We start from the raw sequence: 20,738 nt of genomic DNA, 5'->3' as shown, positions 1-20,738 counted from the left end.
AATGTTCTGTTTATTGTTTTTAATTAAAAATAATTCTTTCCTCTTCATATTGTATTACTGGAGGACATAATTAAAACTGACTACTGCGAACTGATTAAAAGTTATAAAATTTTATTTTCATTTTATTATTACAGAATTGGAGGATAGGAACAGATAAACAAATTTGTTAATTAGCTGATGGTCCATTGTGCAAATGATTGTTATTTACTTCAGCATTCTCAGCCGATGCGTGTCTGGCTATTTCCTGCAAATTGTTGAAAAATCGTCTTCATTATTTTAAATTGTGAATTTGTTTTAAACTATTCATATTATTTCATGTATCCAGAAGTTTGCGAATTTTTACTCTTGGATTTAAAATAAAAATTTGTTTTAAATATATATAACACACAGATAAACATATTTCAAAACAAGATAAAAAGCTAATTTCTTGCTAATTTTGTCTGGCTGCCACCAGATCCTGAATTTTAATATTTTTAAAGAGCATTTTCAACTTTTAGACACAATTTTTCAAAAATCTTTAAAACATTATTTTTTAAATATTTATTACTTTTTTTTAAAGAATTGAAATAAAATTGTACCGCTTGAATAGCACTTTCGTAGTCTTGTTCACATTGAGAAATATGTGAATCTTTTGTAGATCCTTGACTCTCAGACCTGTTATACTTTTCATTAGACTCATTCGCGAGTTCAGGTCTCACAGTTTTCATTTTTAACCTCTGTTCTCTGTTTTTTGCTTCTATTACTTTTTCTCGTCTGGTTTCCCTATCCAAAAGCTACAAAGAATAGTAATTATTCAAAATAATGTTAAAATAGGATTGTCCAAAAAAAGGCCTTTTTGAAAAGTAAAAAGACAAATCATGAAGTTTGACCCTTAGAAGAACTCGATCGGATAATTTTAACTGCTGTAGTAAATAAATAAAAAACTATTGAGACCATCATAGATTATAAAAGAAAGTTGCAACTAATTCATGAGTTGAGTTTTTGAAAATGATTGCTTTTATGTAATAGTTAAAGATTTATATTCGAAATTATTTTCTTCGGCATAATATTGCTAACAGATAATTTTCCTCGGTCCCTGACGTGCTAAAAAAGTGATTAAAATTTCAAAAATATTTTAAGAAAAAGAACATTAGCCCAAAATATTGTCTCTTTTCCATATTTTTATTTAAAAATTCACATTTTTGCCCCTTAGAGAACGCAAAAATTTCGTTGAATTCAACTTTTTTTAATTAAAAATTAAAACATTTTTTGGTTGGAATCTATATTTTTCGTCGAAAATGAATTTATTTATATTGAAAACTGAACTACTTGTTTGAATGCTTAACCACTTTGTTAAAAAATGATTTTTTTCTAAAAGATTCATTATTCTAGTTGAAATGTCATCTCCGGTTAAATTTTTTTGTGTTTTAAAATTGTTTTTTTTTTTTACTAAAAATTTAATGCAGCTCCAGATTTTTCATTTTAGTTACGAATGCATCTCTTTGGGTGAAAATTTAACTGTTTTGTTGAAAACTGATCTTCTTTGATTGAAAATTCAATTGCAGGTGTGATAGTGGAAATGCTTTGTTAAAAATTTATTTTTATTTTTTAAGATTCGTCACTTGGACTGAAATGTTAACTATTTTGTTGGAAATTTCGTTTTCGTTGTAGGTAACTAACCTTCTGTATTTTAATTTTTCTCATTTTTGATTAAAAATGAAACTGTTTGGTTAAAAATTAACTTTTTGTTTGAAAATTCATCCTATGGCTTCAATGTTTAACAATTTAGATGAACTTTTTTTTCTATCTTGAATGGAAAATCTTTATTTGTTGGAAATCCATCTTTTTGGTTGGAACACTCATCTTTTTTGTTGAAAGTTGGACTATTTTGGTGAAGAAACGTTTTTTTGTTTGTTGACGATTATCTTTTGTGTATGAAAATTTTAACTTTTCCATTTGGTAGAAAATTAATCTTATTGGTTGATTCTTTTTGGTTTATAAATTCATATCTTTTGGTAGAAATTGTATCTTGTTCGTTAAAAATTCTCCTTTGTTGGTGGAAAATTCAAGTATTTGACTAAAAAGTAAACCATTTTATTGAAAATCAAATTATTTTGATGAAAATTTTTTCAATCCGTTTAGAAATTATTCTATGTTAAAAATGTAACAAGATTGAAATATTGGTCTTTGAATACGAATATTAAGGGGAAATTTACAATTGAATACAAAGTACTGCAATATACATAAAGGTTTAATTTTTCGTTATTATTGAGAAAAGTTTTCTTATTTTTTGCTCAAATTTGTTGAGCTAATTTTCTTTGCGGTTAAAAAATGTGAGAACCTTTTCGGACTATTCTAATATAGGTATATTTAATAAGGTATTATTTTAAAAATATTTATTACAGCTGTTAGTAGAAGCTTGTCGTTTTTCTGATTCGTAGTCAAGGCTTCAGAAAATTCAATTAAATATGTCGTTCCATTTTTACTCGAAACTGCTACAAATTGTCCTTGTTCGTGAGGTCTAATACTAGTTAAACTTTCGTCACATACCTGTTTTTTTTAAACAAAATATTTGCATATATAAAAATCAGTAATGAAATAAATATGAAAAAATTGTTTGAACTAGCTTGAGACATTTTTTTATAAAAAAGTTCTTTAATAAGTTCCTTTGAATTTGGATTTATTAATAAAAATACATTAACCTTTACACTCAAAACTGGTGAATCTTGTTGGACAAGTAAATCCCAAACATCTAATGTTCCATCAACTTTTGTAATAAAGAAGACAGAAAATCGAGTGGTGCTCCAGGCGCCTCCTGTCAAAAGATCCCTATGTCCTCTGAACAAAATTGATTAGCTTTTAGTTATGAATCATGAAATAAGAAAGCATATAATTTTTACTAATATTTTATTTAACAATGAACTTACGGAGTCCAAATAATGCAACCTTCTCTGCAATCCTCTGACCAAATTCTAGCAGTCCAATCGCCCACAGTTAAGACATTTTTAACGAATGTTGGATTTCTTTCTACACTGATTACAGGTCCATATTGAGCTTTAAATCGAGTTGCGATTTTTTCTGCTGAAGTTTTACCTTTTCTATTTCCCGATATTACCATACCTGATAAAAAATTCGAATGTGCAGTTAACTAATTTTTTCTACTTATTTTTATTGTGCTGTTGCAGAGGGGCCCTAAAACTTCATTTTCAAAATTCTCTGATTTTTTCCTGACGAGTTTTTCATTTTTCTTGACCATGAATATTTAAAGACAACATTTTTAATTCTCAAACATTTTTAATATCGATTTTTTTTATAAATTTTAAAGTTATTACTCACAAAGCTGCGACAGCCCAATTTACTTGAAATGTGAAAACGAATAGTGACCAAAATTGACTAATTAGTAACCCAAAGAGTGGCTAAAATTGACTAATGTACATTAATATTGTGACTAATATTATTCTGAATATAAAAGAATTCGTTTAAATTTATAGCAGTTCGAGGAGATTTTTAACGAATTCTGGATAAATTCATAGGACTTAAAAACATTTCTAGTTAAATTCAAATGATTTGGAAAAGATGGAAAACTTCCATTGATTTCAATTAAATTGGCGTGATTTTCGAGGCATTTAAGGGAAATGAAAAAAATTTGATGAATTTAATTAACAATTCGAGGTGAAATAAAAAAACCAAGTGAATTTCAAACAATTCAAAAAAATAAAAACACTCACTGAGTTCAGTATGTTTATACTCAATTTAGAATCGAAATATTTTTAAATAATTCGAGATAAATTTCCAAATAAATTCAAATGAATTGCTAAAAGTATTTGAAAATCTTTTTGAATCTTTGAAATCCTACCAAATCTTAAAAATCTTAAAACCTTCTAGGTTCTGTAAAATCTTCCATATCTCCCGAAATTCTAGGAAATTCTTTACAACCACATTCAAATCTTCTTAAATTTCTTCAAATCTTTGAAAATCCATTCAAATTTTTTAAATCTCTTGAAAGGGCCTTAAAATCTATTGAATTGCCCTAAAATATATCACATCCTTTTAAATCCCATTAACTTACTGAAATAAAAAAAAATATTGTAATTTTTAGAAATACCTTAAAACCTTACAAAATCTTTGGAATTACTTAAAATTATTAAAATATATCAAAAAACCGTAAAGTATTCCACAACCCTTAAAACTCTTTTAAAATACATTGAAAATGTGTAAAGTAGGCATAAAAGCAATTGAAAATTCCTTAGAATTTTTTAAAATATCCTAAAATTTGTAAAATTCCTTCAAGTTTTTGGAAATGCCTTGAAATATTTGAAACCTTAAAAATCGTACGACATCGCTCAATTCTTGTAAATAAATTCTTTGAAATTAATTAAAATATTGTAATATCCCAAGAAATTAGATGAAAACTGATATATGCTAAAATCCTGGAATATTTATTAAAATACCTTAATAGATTTTGAAATCCCTTAAAATTATTTAAATCTTCGGAAATTTTATAAAATTATTTGGAATCTTTTAAAATATCTTTAAACCTTATAAGTCTTATAAAATCGTTCCATATCCTCTGAAATTCCTCCAAACCCCATTCAAATTTTGTTAAATTCTTTCAAAATTATTATGAATACCTGGAAATTTCGGAAAAATGTTTAATCCATTGAAACCTTTAAACAGTATTGAAAGTTCCTGGAGAGTTTAAAAGAATGTGAGACGTTGTAAATCCTTTGGAATATCTTCAAATTATTGTAATCCATTAGAGATTTCTTGGATTTTTTTAAATATCCTAAAATATTCCAAATTTTTTACGATCTTTTGAAATTCCCTACAACTTTAAAATAATCTTAAGAATCCCTGGTAAGTTTAAAAAATATCATGAGACGTTGTAAATCCTAAAATTGTTTGAAATACCTTAAAATGATTTAAAAAATATAGAAAATTCCGTAGATTCTTTTAGTATAGCCTAAAATATTCCAAATCCTTTCGAATCATTTGAAATTCCTTGACATTTTTGAAAGATCTTGAAAATTCCTCGAAAGTTTTTAAAACACGCTAAAATGTTGAAAATTCTTTGGAATACTTACAAATTATTGAAATTCATTAAAAATTCCTTGCAATCTTTTATAATTCTTCAAAATATGTTAAGCCTTTTGAAAGATTTAAAAACTTGTTAAAGCTGTTGGAAATTTCTAGGGAATTTTTCTAAATACCCTAAAATCCTTAGAAATCCCATTAAATTATTGAAATAAATTTTTAATTCTTTGTAGTCTTTTGAAATACCCTAAAATAGTTGGAAATTTGTAAAGCTATTGGAAATGCCTTTGAATATTTTAAACTGCCCTTAAATAGTTCAAATCGTTTAAAATCTTATTAAATTACTGAAATCAATTAAAATTTCATTGGAATCTTTTAAATTCTCTTAAATGTTTCAAATTGATTAAAATCACATTGATTTTCGGAAATCAATTAAAAGTTCCTTGGAACTTTTAAAATCAGCTAAAATGTTCAAAATCCTTGGAAACCGATTCTATTACAAATTTCTTGAAATCTTTAAAAATGCTCTAAAATATTTCAAAAGTAAGAAAATTCGGAAGTGGGTATATATTTGAGAAAAAAGTGACTTAAAATGACTTTTCGGTAGCCCTGATTATTCTTGACAGTTATTTAAAGTCTTTGTAACAGATATCAGACTTTTTTCCATTTTTTTTAAATCCCTGACAGTTCCTGGACAACAAAATTCCCTGACTTTTCCCCGATCTTCAGGGTTTCCCGGACCTGCGGCCATTCTGGGTTAGATATTAACCGTTTTCTAATCCACACATAAAACGTGTTCCTATTGACGGTTCGAATTGTAGTGCTGAAATTCCAACAGCTCGGTCAATATCCTGTTCCTCAGGTTTTACTAAATCTATCACTAGACTCTCTGTAGGGCTTTGCAGTTTTCTTGTGTCCCACCACTTGATCTGTAATTAATATTTAAAATTATTATTACTTAGTTTTTTATCAAATTCATAATTTAAAAATTAGTACAGTGAATCCCTTCAATAGCCCTCCCTTCTATAGCCCTTCCGATAATTGACGCTGCTCCGCAGGTAGGTGTAAAAGAAGCTGCGCGGGGCCTGCGATTGTCGCTCAGGCGAGCACTCAAGCGTGAACAGACAAAAGCGGAGCGGGCTATAATGCGTTAATTCCTATCCACCGTCAGCCCAAAAATCGGTGCTATAGAAGAGTTTCACTGTATTAAATAATTTTGTTACAGATAGAAAATAACATTTACGAGTCAGGGTGGCCGCAGGTCAGGAAAAACCAGAAAATCAGGAAAAAGTCAGGGGTTTTGGAAAAAAAATTGCAAAAGTCAGGGGATGTCTTTGGAACCACTTTGAGTAACCGTCAAGAATAATCACGGTCACCACATAGTCACTATTAGACATTTTTATAAAATAACATTTTAATCACTTTTTTAAGATAAAGTCGCTAGTCATTTTTTTAATGAAACGATCACTTTAGGCACTTTTCATAGAATAAGTTAACCCGTGGGTTAACCCTACTGAATACAGGTGATTTCATACCTACGTATTTCTGGATTTTTTTTTTAATAAGTCATGGTATTTGTTAAAGATTCAAAGAAATTTTTTATTGAATTCGATAATTTGAAGGGATTTCAATGGATTTTAAAGATTTTAAAGGATTGAAATATTTTACTGTATTTTAAAATATTGCAAAAATTGATTTTAAGTTTTGAAGATTTTTTTACAATTTTGGAAGAGTTGGGACAATTTTACGGGGCCTATAACGGGCTCTCATCAGATTTCCGAGGATTTCAATGATAGTAAGTGTTGTAAAAGCTATCAATATATTTTAATAATTTTTCAATGAATTTATAAACAAGAATTGAAAAATTGCATAGGGTTGCAACGATTTTCAAATATATCAAGGTATTTCCAAAAATTTTAAAGAATTTTAAATAGTTTAGGATGTTGTACATAAGATTCCAAGGAACTTGCAGTTGATTTCAATAATTTGAAGGGATTTAAAAGAATTACAAAAGTTTTAGTGTATTCTTAAAAATTGCAAGGAATTTTCTACAACTTTAAAAAAATTCTAGAGATTTCAAAAGATTTTACAGGATTTGAAATATCTTAGGGCATTTTTAATTCATATATTTCAATAATTTGAACTGATTTCAAAGAACTTTAAAGATTTTAGTATTTTATTTTAATTGCCAGGAATTTTCAAATTCTGAAAAAGCTTCAAGGGACATCAAAATATTTTAAAATATTTAAAATATATTTAAAGATATTTTTAATAATTCTAAGAAAATGCCAAAAGCTTTTTAAAAAATCAAGGGGTTTCAAAAACTTTTACAGGCTTTGAAATATTTTAGTGTAATTTAAAATATTCTAAGTAATTTTAAGTGGATTTCACTAATTTTAAGGAATTTCAAAAAAAGTTAAAGATTTTAGGGCATTTTTAATTATTTCAAGAATTTTCCAAGAGCTGAAAAAAGACAAGGAATTTCAAAAGAAGATAATGGAATTGATATATCTTAGGCTATTTTTATTATATTTCAATAATTTGAAGCGATTTCAAACAATTTGAAGATTTTATGGTCTTTTGATAATTCCAAGAAATTTTCAAGAACTTTCAAAAATGACAAGGGATTTCAGAAGATTTTAAATATTTTAGAGTATTTTAAAAGATTCGAACGAATTTGAAACTGATTTCATTAAATTAATCGGATTTAAAAGGTTTTTCAAATGTTTTAAAAATTGTATATTATTCCAAGAAACTTTTTATGGATTTCAATAATCTGAAATATTATATGGTATTTGAAAGGGTTGTTCCAGGGCACTTTCAAGAGATTAAAAAAAATTTCAAGGAATTTTGAAAGATTCGAAACGATTTGAAATATTTTAAGGTATTTTAAAAGATTGAAATGAATTTGTAATGAATTTCAATAATGTGAATGTATTCCAATGAATTTAAAGCATCTTACGATATTTTTGAAACTTTCCAGGAATTTTCTAAGGCTTTAAAAAGTTACAAGGGATTTCAAAATTTTGCAAACAATATGAAATATTTTAGAGAATTTGAAAAGATTCCGAAGAATATTGAATTGATTTCTATCATTTATAGGGATTTGAAGTGATTTGAAATGCTTAAGTGTATTTCAAAAAAATTCTAAGGCATTTTCAAAAAGGTAAAAATTGTCAAGGAATTTCCAATAATTTTAATGGTTTTAAGGGATTTAAAAAATATTTATGTGGTTTCAAGGAATTTCCTAGAATTTCAGAAGCTATGGATAAATTTTATAGGACATATAAGGTTTTTAGATATTCAAAAAGATTTCAAGGGATTTTATCAAGGAATAATTAATAAATTTTACAGAATTTCATGAAACATCACCAGATTTCTTATAATTTCATCGGATTTTGTAATATTTTAATACATTTCAAAGAATTTATTCGCAAGAAGTGAGGGATTTCTTAGGGCTGCAACGAGTTTAGTAGATTTTGAAATATTTTTTGCAATTCATTTTAATTCATTTGGAATTCATCCTGGATTTTTGATCATTTATCCTGAATTCTTTTAAGTTCTTTAAAATTCTCTTGATTTTTTCTAAATTTACTCAAATTTATTAATATCAATAGATTTGTGAAAATTTTTTATTTAATTAATTTTGCAGTTTTTTTAATTCACCTTTAAGTTCTAGGCATTTCTTAAAAACCTTTTAAATTCCTTTGAATTTTTTTAAACTCATTTTAGCTTGCTGTTCTGAAGTTTTATGTATTCGTCCTAAATTTGTACAAATTCGCATGGAATTCTTACAAAGTTCATCGAATTCTTTTCAAATCTTTTATGTTCAAAAGAATATTAGTCACATTGTTAAAGCACAATATTCATTTTTCGAGTTTATATTCTGCAACTAAATAAGTTTTTGGCAGAGCTTAGAATAATAAATATAAAAATGTATCAAGTTTAACTTCAAAATTACTTCACTCTCTTTGTAAAGGATTCTATATTAAAAGTTTAACAAGATTAGAAATTTTATCCTTAAATATTAATAGGCAGAGAAAATGAGAAATTAGGGAAAAATCAAGGAATTAAAAAAACGACATTTTGCGACCACTGATTAATATTAGAATTCATATTTTCTATTATTGAAAAAGCTATTGAAGTAGAATAGTAGATGTTTTATGTTTTTAAATAAAATTTTAGGTAAGTTAATGTCACCTGTCCATCTTTGGATGCGCTGAAGAATTCTGTTCCAGTTTTAGAGTTTATCCACAAAACTTTATTGCATGGATCTCTGTGACTATTTTCGATTAAACTTATTTCAGCTGGTTCTGAAGCTCTTCTGGCGTCCCAAGCAGCTATTTGTCCCGTCATTAATCCACTAATAAGAATATTACTATCCTTAGGATTGTATTCTAAAGTCACCATCGGACAAAAGGTTTTCAATTGCATGTATGGTTTATTTGGGTTTTCTGAAATTGTTTTTCATTCAATGCTCAATGTTTTTACAATATCCGAAAGAATATATTTAAAATATTTAAAGCGTATATATAAAGACTAAAAATGTTTTGACTAAAATTTTACAAATTTGTGCAAAAATCATCCTAGTTAATCAAATCTTAGAAGACAATTATTCGTCAAATTTTCCAATTCAATCCTTGAGAACAGAAAATGTTATTAACTTTAATTGAATAAGCTTGAATAGAAAATTGATGATTGTACAATTTAAAGTAAAAAAATAAAATGTTGAATAAGATGAAATTCAAAATTATACAGTTTCAATTTAGAAACCATACCAATTTAGATATTTTGAATTTGAGGATTCAACAGAGTATTGTAGCATTTTTGACTGACCAACAAGATTTCTAATTTTGCACAATTGTAGTAAGCTCTAGAAATTTTATTTCAATCGGCTATCTTCTGTTCTCTGTATGGATTTAAACATTCAGATTTTGGAATTTTTTAAAAACTTTTCTTATGGACCAAAAAATGATGTTGAGTTTTTTCTATATGAAATTTTTGGCAAAGAATAATAATATAATATTAGAAAATTGCAAATAAAATTTGTGCTCAAGTTAGAACCTATTTTCAAAGTTAAAACCCCCGTTTTTTAGGTTGTAGATTTTAGATTGACTGTACATTTATTTAAATTAAAAAAGTGTTTGAATTTTCTTCAGCTTAAATTGAAGAAATATGCCATTATTTTATTGCTATACAAAATTTTGTTGTTTTTTATGTGGAAGATCTGAAGGTTGCTAAAAAAAGCCAAATTCACGATTTAGAAATAACACAAAAAATTTTTCATGATAAAAAAACAATGTGATGTTTCTTTGACCATAGTTAAAGATATTTCAGGCACGTCATGATTACATTTTTTTATAAAAATGCCTAAACACAATCCAAACCACATTTTTGTTCATTTAAAAAAACATAATATGGAAAAAATGGTTTTTAATTTTTTAGTTTTATATTATTAATTACTACCAGTAACTGTACCTCCAAAAAACTTCACATTTTTTTTGGTCCATGGGAACATTTTTTTTATTTTCAAAATTTTAATGTTCAAATCCATACGCAGAGCAGAAGATGTATTATCCGATCAAAATAACATTTGGAGAATTAACTACTGTTAGGCACTATTGGACAAATATCACTTTTATACCCACTTTTAGAATCCGTTACTCGAATTTTTTTCGGCACACTCTAATCAGTTAATCTAATAACTCCTTTGATTCATTTTAGCAAGGTCTCTACCTAGACGTGAAATCAGGAAACCCGGAAAATGATCGATAATTTCATTCATCGTCCGGGATTTTTCTCTCGAATATGCTAATATGCAAATTAAAAATGGTTTCCTGTATTTTGTTACTCTCATTCTTAGTTGCAACCGACAATTTTTTAAACGAAGGATACATTCTAATTTGGGACAGAGAATAAATAAAACAAATATTTTTTAAATCCACATGCAGAATTACAATTATACGAAGTTTTGTCAAAGCATTTTAATTCGGATTAATAAGAAGGGAATTTAAAAGATCCCTTTTTTAAGTCAGCATTCGTCATAATTATAAATTGCTTTCTTCCAAAGTTTGGAAAAAGGGAGTTATTCTATTTCAGGATTATATTAGAAAATGTTTTAAATAAATATAATTCTAAAGTGAAACAGGGAATTTTGGAAAATAATTTATTTCTGACTTTGGTGCAATTGCAGAATAGTGGCGTCATCTGTTTTTTGGTTGGAAAAACAGTATTTTCTGTAACAAAATACTAGAATCTTTAATTGAACGATAAATGATACGATTTGACCAGGCAGAAGTTTAAAATTATTGTTACTTTTGTTACTACGATATCTCAAATATGGGTATGTGATCATATTTAACTCACCGCTTAGATGCTTTTAAACATCCAAACGGCCAGAAACAGCCCTTTGACAGGTCACAAAAATAATTTTGTCAAAACCCTACCCTTTTCCAACGTTTCGTCGGGGCGGGAAGGTACCCCTATGACTAGTAAAAAGAATAATATTGGCCAAATCATTACCCATTTCCAACTTCTCGTTAAATATGATCATTACGATATATCGTGACAGAACCATATTTTTGAGACATAGTAACAAAAGTAACAATAATTTTATATTTTTGTCTCATCAAATCGATTCATTTATCGTTCAATTAAATATTCTAATAGTTTGTTACCAAAAAAAAATTTTTTTTCCAGTATTCTGCAATCTAACCCGGACTTGGTATAAGGAATTTTCTAAAAAAAATATATATTTCTCAGTTTTAACGGGAAATTTGGTAAAATAATTTTAATTTGGTTGCATTAAAAAATATTTTTTTTGCTAATAAAATTGGCCAGAATTTAAAACTTCTTTCTTTAACTTTTTAGAAGAAGGGAGATACTATATTTCTGAATAAAAATAAAAATTTTTTTGAATGATTATAATGATATTTCTTCTACAAAATCATCTGTTATAAATCATAATTGTAATTTATAATTATCATTTTTTTTCAAAACTCCCTGTCCCAAATCAGAAATATTTTTAAATGTTCAGAAATCTCTTAAACTCTTTCAAAATCGTTGAAAATCAATGAAATCTTTTGAACTCTTTTAACTTGATGTCATCCGCCAGGTAGATATCCTATTTATTAATTCAAAATATGAATTCAATTTTTGTAAATTTCCTGTACGATAGCAAATAAAGTCTTAAAATCATAAAAATGTCTTTTTAAATTTAATCTGATTATTTAAGACTTTCTCATTAGTTTCTTTTCTAAATTTCTAAAGTTTTTAGTCAAAGGCGTTATAAAATATCCTAAATCAATATTTTACCAACCCACATCCCAAATATAAGAAACAGTACTGTAATTAGCAGTCTTTTTGAAAGCCATACTGCAATAACTAACAGCCAATCGATTTCCTTGATCTGGAGACCAGGAAAGATGGGTGATTGGTCTTTTCATAGGTAGAGGATCTCGATAAACATTAACAGTTCGAGAAAATGTCTTCTGAACAAGAGGAGTTGATTCCGTGTTGCTAAAGTATTGCTCGTAAATATTGCAGGCATTATTTTGCAAAATGCAGTGTTCCATACCCTTAACAAAATAAAAAATTATATTATAATTTTTTTAAATTAGTCAAAGTAGGCGCTAAGGCATTAATTAGGTCATTCAAACGTCCCCCACCAATAATTACCCTCTACATTCCGCTCACATCACTTACACCCATTGTCCACTTTGTTCACCTCTACTTCTCCCTCTATTCGTTTCCTCAGCTAACACTTCTCTTCTCCAGCCGTCACTTCCTCGCCTCTGTTCACCCTTATTTTTAATAATTCCCCCTACTTCCCCCACTCATTATGCCTCATTTCCTCTAGTTCCCCCCTCACTTCCCCTATTTCTACACCACTTATTTACCACTGCGACCCCAACTTCTGCTCCTCTCATTTCCTATCACTTCCCTACAGTTTAACTACTTCCCCTGCCCTCATTTCGCCTCATTTCCCCTACTTGACCTCTCTTAATTTCCCCTTATTTGCCTCATTTCCCCTACTTCCAGTCCCCTAATTTCCCAATACTCACCGTATTTATCCTCCTCTCATTGTCACCCATTTCTCCTACTCCCCACCATTCATTTTCCTTACTTCTCCACCCTTGAATTCCCCTACTTTACTTCCCCAATTTTCTCTTATTTTCCCTTCACTCCTCGATAACTCCCCTACATTTCGTCCCCTCATTTCATTTCACTTCACCTCAATTACCTCCTCTAATTTCCTCTATTTTCTTTTTCCACATTTCCCTACTTTTATTTTTAATTTTCCCTTCTTTCATTTTCTCTACTTTTCTTCCTCCCACTTTCTCTCACTTCCCCTACGTTCCAATCCCTCATTTCCTCTCTATTCCCCTACTGTTTCAATCCTCATTTCCCCTACATTCCATCCACTCATTTACCCTCAATGGAACAAAATTTCACCAAAAGTGTCCAATAATTTTATTTTTTAAATTTATTTGTTTTTAAGGTTATATAAATATAATGCTCCTACAATTCTTAGGAAAATTCAGATTTCTGAAGATTTCAGACGTCTAATCAAAATTTCAACAAAATAGTTGAATTCTCAACCAAAATAGATTAATTTTCAATCCGCGGCATTTAAAAAAAGAGAAGATAAGATTACAGTTTTACCATAAGAGAACAATTTTCCACAGACCATTTTAATTTTTAACCTCTAAATATGAATTCTCAACAAAAAAATTCAATTTTTAACCAAATACACGAATTTTCTACCAAAAAGGTTAATTTTCAACTAAAAAAAGGAATATTTAACAACATATGTAAACTTTTAACTAAGAGAGATCAATTCTCAAACAAAAATGTAGTAATTGTATTTTCGTTCAAAAATTAATTTTCAACCAGAAAAATAAATTGAACAAAGTAGTACATTTTCGAACGAAGTGTAGTTAAATTTTTTACCCAAAGAGATGAATTCTCAGCGAAAATTTGCAACCAAAAGTTCAACCATAAAATATTTTTCAGTCAAGAATTAGAAAGATTTAAACCAAAAAGATGAAATTTTAATAACAAATAATTTTTTTAACATTATTTCAACTTTTAATAAAGAAGTTGAATTTTCAAACAAACAAACAAAAAAGTATTCTTTTCAAACCTTTTAAAATTTCTAAAAGGAATAAAAAGCTTTGAAACATTTTGTTCAAAATCTTCAAAAATCTACCATATGTTTTAGATTTTTTGAAATCTTTTCAAGTTTAAAATCATTTGAAAGCCTATAAATGCCTCTCAAACTTACACGAATTTTAGTTTTTAGTTTTGCAATCTTGCTATATTGAAAAATTTTGATTTAAAATTTACTTCATTCTTTTTCCAAATTTAAGGCGATTGTTTGAAATTTGTTTAAATCCTTGAAAAACTCCTAAAACAGCTAAATATCTTTTAAATTAATTCAGTTTTCTGAACAAATTTGTCAATCTTCCAAAGTTTAGAACAGTTTTTCCAAATCTTCCATGTTCTTTTTCGACTATTTTGAAATCTTCAAAACCTAAAATTAATGTTTTAGAACTTAAATCATTAAGAAGTTTACCAGAAATCGTAATGTCAGTTCCTGTAATTAGTTTGTTACCATAATTTCATTTTTCTTATTTCTTTAAAGTTGTAAAAAAAATTACAAATTGCAGCGAGATAGCAAAATTGCAAGAACAACATTATTTCTCAATATTAAAAAGTAATTTATAATTACAATGTTCTCAATTATCGATAATATTTAGAAACATTTGGAAATCAATTTTATCATAAGAAAGGATACATACAAAAAAATTATATTTATATATAATTTGATTTCAGATTCAAGACTAAATTACCGGTAGCATCTGAAGCATTGTGTGAATGTACAATTCATCCTTTTCGATTTTACGTCTGTATCGAACTGTCTGTTCTAAATCTTGCATATTTATATCTTTAGGCCAACCACCCTCCACGTGATGCATTCCATTTTCCTTGAATGTGGCAGTTGTTGTGTTCACCTACAAATTTTTAATAACTTCTTCTTTATTACAATAATCACATTAATTGATAAGTAAATTAAATTCATTCTTATTTTTATATTATGTTAATAGGAATATCAAAATCCAGCTTCTAAAATTTGTATTCTTTGTAAATTTAAATTTTTTTCATTTGATAATTTCAGATACCTCATGAGCAGCGTAGGTTTTGTTACACTGCGTGCCTTGTGTTACCGGATCTATTCTTATAAAATTCTGTCCAAACGAAGCGTCTGATTTTATATCAACTTCGGTTTTCTCATATTCGGAAAAGTTACACCACTTTCCAAATTGCCATCGCTTTTTCTCATAAGAATATTGTGAATCCATTGGGATGATTGATATTTAATTCAAAAATTGAAAGGCTAACTGAATGCAATTTAGCAGTAATTAACTAAATTTATAACAAAATGAAGTATAATAATTAGAATCAAATTAGGACATTAATAAGGCGTCTACTCGAATCCTGGAAAAAAATTCCCGGACTACTCCAGGATTCTTAAGATTTTTCTGTATAAAATTTCGCGAGTTTATTATGAATCATCTTTTCTTAGGCCTTGTGAATATGTAAATGTGTAAAAATATAATTATTCATATGTATAATTACTTAACTGATTCTTCATTCGTGAATGTAATTTTAATAAAAAGATAAGTACAATTTCTTAATGATACCAGTTTCTAGAAATTTAATTAATATATTTAAGTCCATGAGTTCGAATAATACTTAAAATAAATACTTATTTTCTTTTAATATACTTACAATTTAGTGCATATTTAACATATTAATATTTCGATTGAAAGATGTCGTGACCGGACACCGTGTAAAAATCGGTATGCATTTTTTATTAAAAAAAAGATCAATTTTCAATAAAAATGAAGAATTTTAAACTAAAATGATGAATCTTTAACTGTAATAGTTGAATTCTCCATCAAAAACATAAATTTTCAATCAAGAAGTTTAATTTTCAAGCAAAAAGACAAATTTCCAACGATATACATGAATTTTCAGACACAAATTTCTATAAGAAATTCAATAGTTAAGGTTGTAGTTTAAAAAATTAATTTTCAACCTAAGAGATGAATTTTCAACTAAAGTGATGGAATATTTAACTTGATTAGTTACATTTGTACATAAAAAATTAATTTTTCACTTATAACTGGAATAGTCTAATTTTTAACCAAAAAGATGAATTTTCAAATAAAAATATCAATATTCAACCAAAAATGGAAGTTAAATTTTCAGTTAAAAAAATTAATTTTCAACCAAAAAACAACACGAATTTTCAACGAAATAGTTAAATAGTGATTAAATTGATGAACCTTGAACTAAAATAATGGAATATTGGTGTAAAATATTTCAATTTTTAATTAAAAACATCGATTTCCAACAACAAAAAACGAATTTTTAACAAAATAGTTCAATTTTCAACCAAAGAGATAAATTTTCAATTATAATGAAGAATTTTATAACAAAAAAATAATCATTTTTATCAAGAGTTTAAGTTTTTACCAATACGTTTAATTATCAACCAAACATATGAATAGTACAATTTTTCACACACAAAAAAACGAGTTTCACCCAATTTTCTACCAAAAAGAAGAATTTTCAAACATAAAAGATACATTTTTAGCTAAAAATTGTATAGTTAAATTTTAAATTAAAATATTAATTTTCAGTCAAACAAGAATATTCAACTAGATTAGTTAAATTTATAGTAAAAATAACTAATTGTCTAGCAGAAAAAAATGAATTTTTAACCAAAAAGATGAAGTTTGCATCAAGAAGATTAATTTTTTACCAAACAGATGAATTTTCAACTAAGTAGTTGAATTGACAACTAGAAAAGATCATTTTTTAAATTAATGTTAGATTTTCAACCAAAAATGGAATAGTTAAATTTTCAGTTAATTAAATGATAATTTTGAACAACGCAAAAAAAACAGTGCTAAGAAAATAGTTCAATTTTTAATCAATTATTCCTTTTCAACAAAAGGATAGGATTAATATTGAAATAGTATGTTTGAATTTTCAAAAAAAAAAATAATTTGCCACTAAGATAAATTTTCTATAAAAAATACGAATTTTGGGCAAAATTCAAGAATTTTCCAATAAAAAATAGAAATTATGAGCAAAAAATTGTCAGTACAAAAATTCATTTTCAACCAAAGAGATCAATTTTCTACTAAAATAATGGCAAATTCAACTGAATTAGGTTACTTTTCTACCAAATAGTTAAATTTTTATTTAAAAAAGATACATTTTCAAAGGAAAATGGAATAGTTAAATTTTCAGTTAAAAATTTTAATTTTCAACAACAACAAAAAAAAGAATTTTTAACCAAATGGTTAAATTCAGTAATATAAAAGCTACTTTTACTAATGGAAAAACATTATTATTTAATTTGATATTACAGTTTGAAAAAATGTAAGCACGCTCTCCAAAAGATTTCCCTGACTTGAAGAAAAACACCCTGACATCTTCAGCTGTATAAAATTTCAATGACAATTTCAGGTTTTCCAGACGAGTAAACCCCTGATTACAGATATTTTAATTGTAAAAAATAAGATTTATTTTACATTTTTGTGTAGTAACGTAGTAAATCACAATACTTTCGGTTGTTAAGCGTTTCATGAAAATATAATACTGAGGCGATGTATTACATTTGTTAGATCAATCAAATCTCCAAGGATATAGACATGGTGGAGATTTACGTCGGCATTATTTTTTTTTTAATTTCCTAAACTTATAATTTTCATTCTTTCATTCTTAAAATTTAGGTTTACATTCAAAAATATCAAAGGAACTTTCAAAATTTATAAAACATTCATAAAAATAAGATATGGCATATTTTAATCGGTTCTGACTAAGACAGTAGCTTTTGGATTCAAAACTTGAATGATCGTGAAACACATTTTGTACGCTTCTGAAAATTCCTTGCTATTGGAATCAAAAAACTTTTTCGCATCTGGAATCACTTTATGGAGGAGGTAAAGAACTAAAACTTCTTGATATTTTGCTCGCTGCAGCTGTTGTAATGCTTCGAAGAGTGAAACGAGTTGAGCTCTACTTGAATAACGAATGCAAAGTGTTTTAAACATTTCTGTAAATAAAAAATATTTTTAGGTTCTCAGTTAGCCCCCCCCCCTTTTCTCAATTTTCCCATTTTCCCACTCTTCATACTTTCTTCGTTTTTTAGAAGGTTTCGATTCATTTTTTAGGGAAAAAAGAACAGAAATTCCAGACATTAGAAAACAAGATGCTTTTAAAGTATTAAACGAGATTTTTTACGAGATTAGAGGAATAAATTCTTAGAAATAAAAAAAAAAGTAGATTGAATTTTCAACTAAACAAGATCATTTTCCAACTAAAAAAGGTACATTATCAGTTTAAAAAATTAATTTTCAACCAGAAAAAAATAATTTTCAACAAAATAGTTAAATTCTTATTCAAAGTCATGAATTGTCAACTAAAATTATGAATCTTTAATAAACAAAATTAATTTTTAACAAAACAGTTTAGCCTTTAACCAAGCAGTTCAATTTTCAACCAAAACGATGAATTTTCAAATAAAATAATGGAATATTCAACTAGATTAGTTCAATTTTCAGTAAACAAATTTATTTTCTACAAAAAAACGAATTTTTAAATAAAATGATGAATCTTTATCGGGAATAGGTAAATTTTCAACAAAACAAATAAATCTTCAATCATAAGATAAAATTGAGACCAATTGAATCATTAATTTTAAGTTAGTTTTCAGCCAAAATGGAATAATTTAATTTTAAATTTAAAAAATAATGTATAACAAAATAAATTACAAATTTCAGTCAAATAGTTCAATTTGTAATAAAAATGTGATAAATGTTTAGATAAAATGATGAATGAAAAGTGTTTTAAACATTCCTATACTGAAATGGTGAATCTTCAACCAAAAAGGTTCATTTTTAATCAAGAATTGGACCTTCAACCAAATAGTTCAATTTTCAACCACAAAAAGCTCAATTCTCAACGAAAAATATAATTGGAGATATTGAAATCAAAGGAAATTTGTTTTTAATTTTTAATAAAAAATAGTTCAGTGCATTCAAAAAAAGACTACTTTTCAACAAAACAGTTGATTTTTTCACCATACTATTGAATTTTTAAGCCAAAGAGACCATTTTTCTTTAAAACACTGGAACTTTCAACCAAAAAATATGAATTTTAAACAACATTTAAAAATTTTAAATAACAAATTGTGACTTTTTAAAATATTTTTGAATTTTGAATAAAAGTGATAAATTTTCAACAAAATTGACGGAATATTCAATTGGATTAGTTAAATAATTGGTTAAAAAAATAATTTTAACAACAAAAAAAGAATTTTCAACAAAATAGGTCAATTTTTAACCAAAGGTATGAATTTTTAATCAAAATGATGAATCTTCAAGCAAAAAAAGTAACTTAGATGTCATTTTCAAATAATTTTTTTTATTTGCAACCAAAAATGTAGTAGATACATTTTCAATAAAAAAATTAATTTTCAAACAAAAAATTAATTTCGAATAAAAAACTTATTTTTTTAATCAAGGTAATGCATTTTAAACTAAAATGGCTAAAATCAACGAGATTAGTTGAATTTTCGGTTAAATTAATTAACTTTTAAAAAATTTCAATAAATTAATTAAATTTTCAACAAAATAGATGAATTTACAATTAAAATTATTAATCTTGAAGAAAAAAGTTAATTTTTAACAAGAGTTTGTGTTAACAAAATATGACTTTTCAATAAAAGAGTTGATTTTTAAGCCAAAAAACGACTTTTCTAAAAAAAATAGTTGAATTTTTCAATCCAAAAATATGAGTTTTCAACAGAACCGTTGAAGTTTCAACTACAAAGTACGACTTTTTAACAACATTGTTGAATTTTCAACAAAATAATTAATTTTTAACCATCTAATAAAATTTTAACCAAAAGAAGATGAATTCTCAATCAAAAAGTTGTGTCTTGACAAAAAAGATGGAATTTCTAGGAAAAGAGATACATTTTGAAACAGAACAAAATTTTGCAGTCAAGAAAGAAAAAATAATTACATACAAACGTTTGAATGTGCAAGCCAAGAAGACGTATTTTCTACAAAACAGTTGAATTCTTAACCGATATTATAAATTTTCAACAAAAAAGTTAATTTTCAATCAAATAGTTGAATTTTAAATCAAAAAGAAATATTTTTTAACAAAATTGTTTGATTTAAAAAAAATAATTAAAATTTTCAACCAAATAATAAAATTGTTAATCAAGAAAAGTTTTTTAACAAAAAATATTATAATGCGATACATCAGAAACCAATCTAAAGAAACAAAAATAGAGAAAGCATGTATTTTAAATAGATGTTTTTGTGTTTTTCAAATTATTTATTTCTAGTTTCATTAGAAAAATATGTTATACATGTCAGGGTTCTTTACTATCTACTGATAAAAATATATTTAGAAAAATTCCAATTAGAGCATTTTTCAATTCTGTTTTTTATCTATATTTTTATCTGTAATCTTCTTGCATTTTATCGGATAAATTTTTATCAGTAGAAAATGCTGAAGTGTTCAACAGATTTTTCAAAGGTAGCTAACAAAAATTGTAATGCAAAGATGTATGAAAAGATTTTAAAAAGGCGTTGCTTTTAGATGACACTTTTGTTCGACATTCACAAAGT

The 20,738-nt window shown here is 26.5% G+C and overlaps 1 protein-coding gene across 1 annotated transcript; it reads right to left on the bottom strand.

The window, feature by feature from the left end:
* Positions 1-166: 166 nt before the first annotated feature.
* LOC117168441 (dynein intermediate chain 2, axonemal) lies at positions 167-15,377 on the bottom strand. The gene is made up of 10 exons (XM_033354092.1): positions 15,198-15,377; positions 14,868-15,029; positions 12,332-12,590; positions 9,214-9,467; positions 5,783-5,942; positions 2,907-3,099; positions 2,682-2,817; positions 2,383-2,529; positions 579-773; positions 167-244 (listed from the first exon to the last, which is right to left on the bottom strand). The coding sequence occupies exons 1-10, from the start codon at positions 15,375-15,377 to the stop codon at positions 167-169; spliced, it is 1,764 nt and encodes a 587-aa protein (XP_033209983.1).
* Positions 15,378-20,738: the final 5,361 nt, after the last annotated feature.

Source organism: Belonocnema kinseyi, chromosome 2 (genome assembly GCF_010883055.1).
Source record: "Belonocnema kinseyi isolate 2016_QV_RU_SX_M_011 chromosome 2, B_treatae_v1, whole genome shotgun sequence".
Taxonomy (NCBI): domain Eukaryota; kingdom Metazoa; phylum Arthropoda; class Insecta; order Hymenoptera; family Cynipidae; genus Belonocnema; species Belonocnema kinseyi.
Note: the sequence above shows the minus strand (reverse complement) of the source record. Positions and strands in the feature narration are given on the sequence as shown.